General features: G+C 40.8%; 1 protein-coding gene across 1 annotated transcript in view; it reads right to left on the bottom strand.

Annotated features, from left to right (window-relative positions):
- Nucleotides 1-13,975, bottom strand: part of il34 (interleukin 34) — a 44,301-nt gene that overhangs the window by 1,318 nt on the left and 29,008 nt on the right. The window contains exons 3-7 of the mRNA XM_037768499.1: nucleotides 13,294-13,397; nucleotides 11,684-11,761; nucleotides 10,187-10,264; nucleotides 7,746-7,853; nucleotides 4,875-5,058 (exon numbers count right to left, since the gene is read on the bottom strand). Of these exons, the coding sequence (XP_037624427.1) occupies nucleotides 4,875-5,058; nucleotides 7,746-7,853; nucleotides 10,187-10,264; nucleotides 11,684-11,761; nucleotides 13,294-13,397 (552 nt within the window). The remainder of the gene's footprint in view (nucleotides 1-4,874; nucleotides 5,059-7,745; nucleotides 7,854-10,186; nucleotides 10,265-11,683; nucleotides 11,762-13,293; nucleotides 13,398-13,975) is intronic.

Below are 13,975 nucleotides of genomic sequence, written 5' to 3'. Positions count from 1 at the left end.
AGTAGACGAGAAGAGAAATTCGATTAACGCTCGTAAAAATAACTCTGTGTCCCTCTCCATATGTTTTACTGGCACACTATGAATCTGGACCGCTTCTCTGTCTCTCCCCATATGGATATGAGCCACGGGACAACTCAACTTAAGCACAACTTAACTCTCAGGTTTCACCTTTTTGAGGAGTCACATACAGTACAGTACAAAGTAGTTGCAGCTGTACATATTAAACTGCACTATTTGTGGTGTTTATAAGATTGCGTCTAAACCTCAGAGACTTGGACCACTACTAGTATGTGGTTAATTTCCAAACCCACACGCAGACTTCCACACACAATGAGGCATCTATTCTAACACATGAACAACTCTTTTATGGGCAAGCAAAGTATATTTTTGGCTACGCCAAGTACATTTTCTGAATGATGCAGCAAAGCGCATAAAGGAATGGTAGTATAGTTTGACATTTTGGGAAATACACCAATTCACATTTTTGCCTAGAGTTAGATGAGAAGATGCATACCACTCGCATGTCTCTATACGCTGAATGTGATGCTATAACCGGGGTCTCTAAACAGTCTTAGAATTGCATAAATTGGGTATGACTGTAAAGCTGAGACTCTTGTGGATCAAATGAGCCCAATTGTATTCATGTGGGATGATGTTAGTCCCCAAAGTAGCCATTTTATTGCAGTGAGTCCATTTTTTTAAAACTTGACCTCACTGTATAAAATGACCTGTGGTGACCTCTAGGATAATCACAGCCTCATGAAACGTTACAACCACAAACTAGAGACCTAGAGCAATCAGAGGATGGATGGCTTTCCTAGGTAGATTGACAATGAGGGGGTTTCCGAGCAGTTTCCAGAACAGAAGTGCTCGCCATCCAATCACCGAAAAATGTAATTCTTGCAGAAATCTCCAAATGTCAAAAGTTTTTGATACCAAATCACAGCATGGCTTTTTCCATGGTGTTCCTCAAGGTCTTGGTGTCTTAATGTGGTATTTTGGAGGGATCTTTGATAATTTTTTATCAATTCAGTATGGTAAAAAGTAGTTAAATTTAACGCCAAATCTGTGTAACAAATGGTATCAACACAAAAATTGTTTCAACAATTTATGAGACATAATAGAGCACGAGAATGGTCATCATATACTTCCATCAACATGTTCTACGCTCTTACACACTTTCACAATATATTTTAATTGATTAATTCATTTTTAAATTAATTTTAATTTCTTATTAATGACTAGAAAGAACTTGATACATAGTGCTGAGCTGCATCTCAAATCTTCAGGTTCCCAGCTTTCACATGATGTACACCACTTCTATGTGACATCTACTGTTGACTTTTGATCTACCCCTGAACATCCCCTGGTAAGGGGTTAACAGCTAATGTGTAGTGTTACATTAGGTGAGGGTATGAACCGGTGTCACTATTTCATGTGATACTAGTACCAGCCCCTTCACCCACTAAGTGGCAAAACAACCTCACATGTGATGTTATGATTGGGGAGAGCTGAAATAACAGGAGGAAAACAAAGGTCACGATGACTTCTGCATACAATGACATCACATGCAGAGCCTCAGAGCCTCAGCGAAGGAAAAATCCAAGCTGAGAAAGGAGGAGAAAAGTCAAAATTTTTCGAGATCATCTTTCAAGGCCCCACTGGCGCTGAGCATGTGTTACTAAACTATCACTTTAACACCCACATGAGACACATAATGTGGAACGGTTTCCTTGAGGAATGCGGTGACATTGTGTGCTCCAGGTGTGAGGGACTCAAACAGCACACACTGAAAAGAATTCTGTCTGACCCCATGGAGTGCTTTGTTGAATTTGGTGCAATTTGGACATGCAAAATGTTCAATATTAATAAACTTTTAATAAACAAGCGACCGGCGCTCTGTGCAGCAGCTCTGCCAATACAACTCAAATTGTGTACGTTTTTGCCATACTAACTTATAACTTTACCACCGGTCAAATACCTCCACTCATTAAATCCATGCTCTAATTTATAATCACAGTGGTTATGTCAAAGTAAGCGACTAATATGCCTATTTGGACATTAATACCTCCGCTAAGTGTATTTCACCGATGATGCAGCCAGTGCTACTTGCATGACTTTGGAGTGTTTTTCCCCATGAGTAAGACTCTATTTCCCCGCTGTAAGACTTGATACTAACTTATAACACTAATAACGTTACCGCCAGCAAAATACCTCCGCTAATTAAATCCATGCTCTCCTTTATAACCGTGGTGATTATGTCAAAGCAAACGACTAATACACCTATTTGGAAATTACCTCCGCTAAGTGTATTTCACTGATGTTTCTGACTGTGACTAGTCAGTGTGTTGCGACCTGAGTGTGTTTTTCAAGGACGGATTTAGTGATTTGGAGGAGTAAATCCTGGTAATCTACCAGAAAGTGTCCCAAATTACCTGATTTAGTTCAAATACCTAAAATTTGTACTTGACTAAAGTACAGTACTTGAGTAAATGTACTTAGTTACTTTCCACCAAAGAGCGATGAGTTTGCAGATATGTCACTATTATGAAAAAAATCATAATATCAAATATCACTTAGGCCCTGTCAACATCTCCGGTGATCCGATCACAAGTAGACAGCTTTAAGTACGTCTGTTCACACCTGGTGTTAGAATGTGTTTCATGCATTTCGAGTGACCAATTGTGATCGGATCTCACTTCCATAAACACGTAGCTTGCATCATTTCTGTATGTAGAGATCAAATGTTTTGTTGTTTTTACCCGGTGGGAGACAGCAGTAGTAATATCCTACATATTCGTGAATTCAGATACATTTTATGAACCTAGGAATATAAGGTTAATGTCTAACAGGCCGGCAGTTCCCGGAGACCTCTGTACCGCCGTCACTGGCGCTGGGGATGAGAGCAGGGGTCAGATCTATGCAGAGCACCGGAACAAAAACACAGACACAACACCAACAAGCTATTAAGCTATGTAACTATATATTAAGCTATTTTGTTGCGTTGCCCCTTGAAGCGGTGTAGGCTATACAGTATGTCCAGGGCTTTTATTGTGAAAGCTCTGAACGGAAGGAGTGAAGCTGTTATGCGCTGCTGTTGACAGTGTGGGAGTAGTGTTTTGCTGTTATTTTTTCACCTTGCTCGGAGAATAACATAGGCCCTATTCAGCCCTGGCATTAACATGTGTCCTGGATGATCGGATCACAAGTGGACAGCTCTAAGTACAGGTGTGGACGCACTCAAGACGCATTGAGATCCAATCGCTCAGACCACATTCAGAGGTGGTCTGGGCTGCATGTGGCCACATTCTTTTAGCAGTGTGTACGTGAATGTGTCCTGGGCCACATTAAGGACCGCCTACTCAACAGACATCCTGCTTGGATCCGTGGATCTCTGCGCATGGAAACGGCTTCTGTGCTCTATTGTATCCTGTCGATACAACTGTATTTTATTTAAATATATCTTATATATAGGCTACATAATCTAGAGACTATCAGACTAGGCACGGGAAGTGCATTATCATCATACTGTCACAGTGTTTTTGTTCCGGTGCTTTGCACGGACACCCGCCCGCCTGCCCAACCGCCCGCTCGCTCGCTCTCGTCCAGACCTCCGTGAACAGACGTACTGAGAGCTGTCCACTATTTGTGTTGTTTATAAGATTGTGTCTAAACCTCAAAGACTTGGACCACTGCTAGTACAGTATGTGGCCAATTTCCAAACCACACACAGACTTCCTTAAACAATGAGTCATCTATTCTTACACATGAACAACTCTTTTATGTGCAAGCAAAGTGTATTTTTGGCTACTCCAAATACATCAAATACATGCAAGATGGAAGCTAGAATAAAGGTTATTTGGACACTGTGTGGTATACATGAAATGGATATTTTTCTGAACGATGCAGCAAAGCGCTTAAAGGAATAGTAGCATTGTAGTTTGACATTTTGGGAAATACACCAATTTGCATTCTTGCCAAGAGTTAGATGAGAAGATGCATACCACTCACATGTCTATATATCTAAATATATCTTATTTATAGGCTACATAATCTACAGACTATCAGACTAGGCACGGGAAGTGCATTATTATCATACTGTCGAAATTGTGTCACTGCTTTTGTTCCGGTGCTTTGCACTTACACTCGCCCGTCTGTCTGAGTGAACAGACATACTTAGAGCTGTCCACTTGTGATTGGATAACTCAGGACGCATGTTAATGCCAGGTCTGAACAGGGCCACACACACACACACACACACACACACACACACACGTCAGTTGAGTAGGCGGTCCTTAATGTGGCCCAGGACGCATTCGTGTACACACTGCTAAAAGAATGTGACTATATGTGGCCCAGACCACTTCCGAATGTGGTCTGAGTGATCGGATTTCAAAACGTCCTCAATGTGTGTTGGGTGCATTCACACCTGTACTTAGAGCTGTCCACTTGTGATCGGATCACCCAGGACGCATGTTAATGCACAGGGCCTTAGTGGAAATCTAGAACCACAAAGCTTTGTCCAAATGGCTAAGACTCAACTCAAAGCATCAAAGATTTGGCGATGCTTTGACTGGAGAGCATAAGAGGACACTTACACAGCATCTTCCATAGTAAAGCTTCCTGATTGCATGTGACATGGAAAAATGCACATCTTCCACAACATGTTTGCTTCACACAATATTCAATTCCATATGAGGCAGATCCTTGCTTTAGTGTCTTGGCCACTGGCTGACCCAAAATGTAGATGAAAAACAAATGTTATTGGACCCTTTGACATCAGGACTCCAACATACTAGAAAGTCCTGCCTGCGGAGTTGAGACTAGCTAATGTGTTTTCTTACATCCTACTGGGTCTGCTTTGTTATACTCACAGTCCTCCTGTGCTTCTGTGCTGGCAAAACACTCGCTGAAGAGGCACTGCATGGTGTGGCAGAAGTTGTCCAGGAGGGACTTCGGGGAAGCAAGACGCCAGCTGGACTCTGGCACTTTGTCAGGCTCCTCTGTTAAATGATCCCAAGTGTCCTGTATAGTCTCTGGAAGCTCCTGCTGGAACACCTGGACACACACGAAAACACGCGCAGATACGCACGCATGAGTGAGACAGCCAGGTAGGCTTAATGTGATCCATGAGTCAACAATGTCAATATCTCATAGGAAAGTAATCAGTAGCAGCGTGACTCAGTGCCAAAACAAACCATTCACCGTGAACATTTCAAAATGTGATAATTATGCCGGTTCATCGTGGCCTGATAGAAGAAAAAGCACAAAAACGTCCTTGAGCAGCAGCAGATCACTTTTTCCTACATCTTAAAGCCATTACATATCTTAAGCCATACATTGGAGAAGCCAACATATGCTTTTAATCCATACTATTTCAAAGCGTCGACGTGGACTCCTTATGTCTTACTCTGTCCCTGCAGGCTGTGGGTCCTGTCACACACAGGACTTCAATTAAAAGACATGTGAGGTCACTAAATGTTGATTATTTGATTGTTCTTACTTATGTTCACTTTGCTTGCCCTTTTGGTCACACAGTCACATTAATTGTCAATATGGTGCCAATGTACTGTATCTGTGTCCAGCTCTTATTTATAAATTCACCAACACAGCCCAGACCCTTTCTGACCATCACAGTGAGCACAATAAATTAAGGCATTCATTAAGTGTAACGTCATTCATAGAAGCTAACTCCTCTCTCCATAATTGGACTTAAATGGAAACTCTTAAATAGTAACATTTAGAGCCATTTAGTGTCACTGGTGTTGTCACTCATAGTGATAAGATGAAATATTTTGTGAATATGGCCCTGGTGTCAGGGGTGGAGCCAGACAGAATGACAACAATATTCAGGGTTCAGCCGAAACCTAAGGGGGTCTGGGGGCATCCTCCCCCAGGGAGATTTTTTCCCATTTACGTCGGCTATGTGCACTATTTTTCACGACATTTGAGATTAAAAGAAAAAGAAAGCCTAAAAATCTTGAGAAACATATGATAGCTGCAAAGGGAAAAAATCCTAAAAAGAGAAAAAGAGCCTACATCCTATTTTGTAGGGGTGTAAGAAAATATAGAAAATATCGAGTATTGCAATATTATGTTTTGTGATACTGTATCGATTCTAAAACCACTGTATTGATTATTTAATAATTAATAGTTTACATGCAAAGATTAACTCAGTCGATACTTTATTTCATAGGCAAAGCAATGTGCCCTGTTAGTGTATGTACTGTCTAAGAGTAGTGCTATGATGTTGGATGTTACAGGGACTGTGATAATGCAAATGCACGGCCAACTGTTCTGACTGCATAAAAAAGTAAACATTTCTATACTCAAATGTTGAGGATGACTAATTTTCACCCCTGACACCTATAAAAAGGCAACATTTTTCAGATTTTACCATTTTTAAGTTACATAACATTCATAGGTAGGGTAGGAATTTGGTGTAAACAGCAATACTAATCTTGAAACCCATTTTGGTTATACAATGTTGGAGTAGAGTTCGCAGAATTGATGTTTAGCTGACAAATCTGCTTGAATCCATAATATGGACTGAAAAAAAGTATGTGTGTGTGTTTGTGTGTTTGTGTGGACTACTCTAATTACAAATCACGGAAACCCAACAATGCCAAGTAAATGTGGTCTACAATACTCTGAATAGAATATAAGGCCAACAGGAGAAGATTTCTTAGGGAACAGCATAGTAGCAGTGATAGTAGTAGTAGTAGTAGTAGTAGTAGCAGTAGTAGCATAGAGCAACTCCCCATGACAATGTTAAGGTAGACCTATAGATATAATAGTAATAGAACTTTTGCTCCATTGATTGCCGTTCCAGTCAAAGAGACTGAGGCAAACAACACAAATTTGAAGGTATTTTAAAAATTCGGGGCTTTTGAGAAAACATTGGCAGCTGGAGCCCCAGAAGCCACACTCCCCCTGCCGCTCCTCCCCTTCAGATGGTGTAATACAAACTGAGGGTAACCAGCAGGGGCCTGGCAACTGTCAAGTCCTTGTAATATGAGATACAAGGAGTTCCAAGTTGCAAACCCCACTGAGGTACACTTCTCAACTTAGCATGTGTATTTGACAAAATCATTTTGTAAAAATGATGAGAGAGGACACGTTTTACTGCAAATCACAAGAAAGAGCAAACCATATATGGATCACAATTGAGGCATGTGATCTGGCTGTGATCAGTCCAGGCTTTTTGTCTGCTGAAATTAGACCCGCTGTCTACTTCAACAGTGGCCACAGGGCATTGTGTGGAAGATAAATGATAACCAAACCAGTGGGTATGCATGTAAATTGTCCAAACATCTATGTCCAGAAAGTGTTTTTTATCGCTTTTATCTGTTCAACAAAGAGGACACACTGGACTGGAATATTACATTGTTTAGAAATGAACAGTACAGAAGAGTTACCATTAGAGAAAAACTAAATTTTAGCAAACTTAAGTACTCATTACCCGGCAAAACATCCCTCATATGCACTACACTAAATGACCAAGGAGTGTACTAGATTCACCTTCAATGAACTTTTGTTGGAGCATAAATAGAAATGGCACTTAATTTACTAATGATAAGGGCATTCATTCCATTCATTGATTAATAGGATCAATGTGACATCCACCTCATGTCAAATATCCTCTGACCCGTACAGTCGGAGGGAAATTCACTTACTAAATGAATTGCTTCGTTTGAAGAGGAACTGAATACAGCTGTGTTACAGATACGTGAACTCTAGCTTACCTCAGCGGGATGTGACTGTACAAAGACGCCCTCCGCATCCTTGAAGCGTCTTTCCAACTCAGCGGTGTATGGACGTGAAGGATGTCTCTCTGGCATAACTCGGATGATCTGAAATTTCAATTTGTGCTTCATTTAAAACAACAAGACGGCTCGCAAAACCTAAAGACAGAAAACAACACGCTCAACTATCCTCTACATTCAGGTCGTTGACTCCTTGTACATTGATAAAACAAAATGTGTTGTAAAAAGAAAAACTTTGAAGGATTAAAATTCACAATTCATATTTGCACTATAAGGAAATGTATCTAAAGAAAATTGGACAGTAAAAGTATATGCAGCCTGCAAATCCTGCACTCCGCACAGCCCTCAACATGGCGACAGCAGGGTTCCTACACATTTTCCAGTTCAAAATTCCATACTTTTCCAGACTCGAATTTCCAGACATCTCGGTATTTTTCAGACCATATTTGACTTAGTGACTCAGGTTGCAGAGGATGCTGTAATAAGACTACAGTGCTTCAGTGTCTCCCCCATGGTTGAGATGTCAAATAAAGTTTTCATCCTGCTTTGAATTGTTAACCGACCGTGCATTTACCCATTGTGGCTGTTCAGTCCACAGCCCTATGCAGAAAGTTGCATCTTGCACTTGGGGTTATGGCACTCTAGGTGAAAAACAATTATGCCGCCCCTCTTTTTGCAACAGGGATAGACTGTGACAGAAATTCATCTCGGGACTTTGAGATAAAGAGGCCTTTCATGCGAGCGGCCATAGGGTGCGAGCTGAAAATATTTGGGCACTAATTTTAACACTAATACAGTTTTTGTGGTATAAAGAGAATCTGCTGATGCTGAAGCCCTTCAAGGCACTTTATAGTGGATGACACCTCCTCAGTTTGTATCAGCACGCCACCACTGCACTGAATCAAAACAAGACAAGGTGAGCTGAGGTGAGCTGGAACACGCGTCGCAGTTCGTCACGTTCACGATAAAAATGACTGAGCCAATCAGATTTCAACAAAAATAAGGAGCAGTCCAAATTCGGAGGGGCCGCTCGTATCCCCCCTCAATACATTAAAGTATTAGATTGGCCCAGTCTGACAGGAAGCGTTCCACTCTGTGCTGTCTCTCTGCAGTTTTGGGTTTATTTGTTATTATCATATTATTATTGTTATTTTGCTCACAATGAATAGTTGGCTCCCATTTCGCTGCCAAAGTGCCGCCCTAGGCAATTGTCTATGTCGTCTATATGGACGCGTCGGCCCTGGCTGTGACATACAGATGTAGAGGCAGCTCTGCGTAGGAGTTTGCCTTCAGTTGCACGCCATTGTCTACTTCTTGACTTGCTTTTGACGACATCAAGCTCGCTCTGGCCTGCGCTACCTCACGCAGTAGTAAACATTTTGGCTGCACTGGCTGCTCCAAATGCAAATAAACACTCAGCTGCTTGTATGATAAATTTACTTTTAGAAAGTATGAATTTTATATTTTAGAAAACAGAATAGGGACAATATGTTTTTATATACTCTCTTTTCTTTTTTCCATACTTATCCCGACCAGGAAATTCAAATTCCACACTTTTCCATACTGCGTAGGAACCCTGTAACAGGTTTCAGGCCCAGTAGGCGAAATGTAAGCATTGTTTTCAAATCCCCATTTTAGTGTACTGTTTAGCTGAAAAATAAGAACGTTTGTGACCCGGCTTACATGTTGAGATCAGTTGAGGAATTACCAGGCACCACCCACCAGCCAGAGCAAACTCTGTCATTTTACAGCTAAGCAGTACACTACAAGATGTTTCTGAAAACATTTGAGGCGAGAAATAGGCATTACAGTAACAGAATATTGATTCATATTTGATTAGTGCTGCCTAGTTAAACAGTTCGATCGGAGTTTGCGAGTTTTGCGAGCAGTGATTCACAGCTGCTTAGAGACTTCTCAGCTCTGATTGTTTTTGGTTTTACTCAAACTTACTAATTGAAGGTTTAATTCTAAGGATTACATGGGATCAAGCCCAAAGCCCTGAGGTTTTGGAGAGATCAACAGAGAGGAGAATGCTGCAGGGCCCTACCCCACTAAATCAACCTGCCTGACTTTATTAGCAGCTCAGGTGAGTGGCACATGCTAATGCACTTTAACTTTTACCTGAGGGCAAAATGTGTGGGTGGTGTGGCACTCCTTGAAGCTCCTGTGTATCAGCCAGTCCCTGGACAGTATAGTATGTGCCTGTTTCCTTAATCAGCCAATGACTGACATGTGACCACATTGTATAAATTGCAGGTGATATAACTATTTTGAAAGTTCAGGCCTCTTCAGGCAGTTGGGAGAGAAGGACAAGAGGCACTAGTTTTAATAAATTACACAAACTGTTTACACAAAAGAAATAAAATCATTGTTTTTGGACAAACTCAAACACATTGCATCTTTGCAGACAATATTCCTACCTTTTTTAACACGCCTTGGTTGACCTGGAACCACAACCTCTGGAGAACCAGCTCATCCAACCCCTCCACCTGTAACCTCTGATGGGTTGAGGAGAGGAGAGAAATGTAATTAAAGGGGAACGACGTCTATTTTCAAAATTCATACATGCTATTCCCTATGGTCTAAGATGTTCTAGATGACACTGAGAGCACCCAGGGGAATGTTCTGAGTATATGGGAACATTTTCTGTTTCACAACTGAGAACACTACAATAGAATAAAACTCATTTGGGTATAAAAAAGAAAACAAACAATCTGTGGGTCCACAAAATCAGTTTCCCGTTCATTGTCTGTGGAGCAGCTCCAGACTTTATACCCGAGACTATCTTCTCTGGTTTCTGTCTTTGAGAGAGAGCAGCTCATGTTCACAAATATGACTGAACTTTACTTGGCCTTGGAAATAACATATTAGAATTCTTTATTTGGGTGGAGTTCCCCTTGAATAGATTTATCGGATACTGTGAATCTGCAACATGAAGAAGAATGTTAAAGCACAACGTATGGGTTTTTTTCAGCATGTACACTACAGTAGATCAGCATAGAAAAGGAAGACACAACAGGTAAACCAGGGGTGTCAAACATAGGGCCTGGGGACCAGAACCGGCCCATTAAAGGGTCCACTCAGGCCCACTGGACGACCTTGCAAAAAAAGTGTAAAAATTGCAGAGGTCATTAAATCAAATTTTTCAATAAAATGCACTGCTATTGCTATTTGAGAGTCGAGCTGTCTTAACAAGAGTAGCAGGTCCTATGCTGGATACGCTATTATAGATCTCACGTGCTTACATACACGTGCTACTACGTGCAGGCTACTGTTCATGCATGAGCCACCGGTGGAAAATGTCTTTGTCAAAGAGAAGAAAAGTGGACACAGAGTGTCAGGTGTTTCCAAGAAAAATGGCCCAGTCCCTATTTCTTCACTGAGGTAAATGTGAAGCCAGTGTGCTTGGTGTGTTCACAGCACCTGTCAGTGCTCAAGGAATATCATATTCTGTGCCACTTTCAGATTCAGGGTGGAAAATACAAGAACTTGCCAGGACAACTGAGAAGATGAGAGATCAGCGAGAACGTTTTCAAGATGTACTTGTACTTCTTTACACTAAGATGAAGGGAATATTTGGAGGTGGAAATCGGTGCAGCCAATATGGACTTCAGAGCCAAAAACACTCTAAACATACATCACACCACAGGGGTATCTGGCAAGATAATATTTAGAACCATCAAAAAATCAGGGCTTTGCTGACGATTGCCAGGAGGGGGAAATCGGGCCCAAAATCAGCTTGATTCTAGTGTAGTGTGTACCCGGCATTAATCTTTGTGGCATAAAGTCACAGTCTGGTATTGTGAGACTTGTAAGGCACATGGCAAGCATCATCTGAGGAATCTCCTCCACCATGTTCTCTGATGACAGGAAAGGAAAGGTGTCACTGAATCAAGAGACAGCATTGTGACTTTTACCATTCTGTTGATGTTTGACCGTTTAAAGATTTCCTTCTTATGAACCTTGATGGTGTAGTTGATGGGGAAGTTGTGCTTCTGTAATGCAAAGAAATAGAGAGAAAACAAATTTAGCATGTGCATTTCATAAATCAGAGAGCTGTAACACTTGTTCATGTCTTTGAGAAATTGGTTTACATCATTTACACATTTACTATCAAAACTAGTACATGTAAACAACTTCTTGCAAGATCACACACAAATCCAAAATGTTCAATAACAGTAATAAGCCATAAATATGTCAGGGACTTTCGTTAATTGAGTCCCCAACTGGGCCAATCACTAATGAGAGTGAGATGCATCATGTCCACAAATTTGGTCAAAATTGGATTAGTAGTAGTTGTAATTGTTATCTATTTCTTTCATGCACATACGTGGATTCATATGACACCAAAAATACTGTTGCAGTGAAACATTTGTCTGTAAACAACATCACTTCTCACATATAACATTACATGCAAAAAAAAAGGAGTTTGTCTTCTCTCACACGCTCTACAGATAAGTCAATCTAAAAAACAGCATCCAAATTATTGTGCATAATGGATAAAGGAACAGCACAGATTCATTTTGTGCCCCGATTTTATTGTTTCCGACAGGGGTTCTCAAACTTTTTGGGGCCTTATAATCGTAACACCGATTAAGCATAATGTTTACTACCATTTGAACTCTTACATGCCACTGGAACTATTTGTATTCTAAAAACTTTCAACCTAAATACTTCAGACCTGTTTGATAATGATAAACAGAAACACATGTCAATTTGAATCATGTTAACACCACTTGTATGCACTTGTATTTTGCTTTGATATATTGGGTGCTTTGTAATCAGATGTCAGTTTAGCTTGGCTGGTTTCATGGCTTCGTTCACTAGCACCTGAAGATACATGACACATTTTGGTCTCCCGTCGCTGCTGCTCAATATAACTGTGGTCATATTTCCTCAATTTAGCTTGTTTGGGCTTAGCGTCACTTGACAATATGGACTGACTCAAATATTGTTGGTCATCTCCACTTGGGTTTGAGGACTTCAAATGTTTAACGGAGACCTAGGGGTGTAGTTTTTAAAGAGGAGGGAGTTTACCAGGCAGAGAGGGTACACAAAATACAGTACAGTACACTATCGAGTTGCATTATGGGAATTGTAGGAACAAGTGTTTATGGAGCCTGTCCCAAATTTGGAACTAAAGGTCAGGATATCTCTGCTCTTTAAAATTTGTCGTAAGTGCCACCACTTTATGGAATTTTACTGAATTGATGGAGCGTCACTTTTAAATTTCGGAGGTACAGAAAATACGTTTCACTCTTTGTGGAAAATCTCTTGCTGTTTTCACTTGTGTAATTATTGTTGTCTCCTCTTACTGTCTAGTTGGCTGGGGTCAGTCGAAAGTCATTCTGGGAATGGCAGGAAATCACTGACTTCAGTAGTAGTAGCTTCTAAAAATGACCCTAAAATACACCGAACTTCATATACAGATGAAACGTTTAGAGCAGTTTTTATTTAAGGGTGAAATTTGCTTGCTTGCTTCCACATTGACTGAGTCATGCTTGCAAACATGCCATCATTCTCTCACCATGTACCGTCGCCTGTGGCTGAGGCTGTCGTTGAGCGTCTTCAAGGGTGTGCACATGCTGGCTGGTGTTGGGGCCATCAGGACAGGCGATAGCATAAACAGGCCTGCAGAAATCGGAAAGCATGAGATTAACTGCATTAGCTGTTGCTTTATTCTTACTTTTCACAAGGTATGTCAAGATCAAGTGTGTATTAAGAATTCAGTCAAAGCACAGTTAAAACATACAGTATATAAGCCTACATGTGTAAAATAAAGTCTGACAGAAACGGCGAAGGAAGCACACTATCTCTTGTCCGTCTCATTATTCCCCTGTTCTTTACAAAATACTATCTATCCCTAGACCCTCACTTCGGATAAGGAAGAAATTCAGATTTCAGGCCACTCCTCAGGAGAAAGTCAAAAGATACTGTATGTCTTACAGGCGAAAGTGGGTAATTGTGTCTCTGTCATTTTATCTAGTCTAATCAGCCTCGAACAAAAGTCCAGTGTCACTCAACCAACCCACCAACCAACCAACCAACCAACCAACCAACCAACCAACCAATCAAGCAAGTGATTATGTTGACAGTTGACTGACTTCATATATACCTTCTGGTAAAAATACAATGACTTCACAAACAAATAACTGTTCTTACCAAATAACGTTCCTTCTTTTTTTATTTTGGTACCTTACACTCAATTG

The sequence above is a fragment of the Sebastes umbrosus genome, chromosome 4 (assembly GCF_015220745.1).
Source record: "Sebastes umbrosus isolate fSebUmb1 chromosome 4, fSebUmb1.pri, whole genome shotgun sequence".
In the NCBI taxonomy this organism is placed as follows: Eukaryota; Metazoa; Chordata; class Actinopteri; order Perciformes; family Sebastidae; genus Sebastes; species Sebastes umbrosus.
Note: the sequence above shows the minus strand (reverse complement) of the source record. Positions and strands in the feature narration are given on the sequence as shown.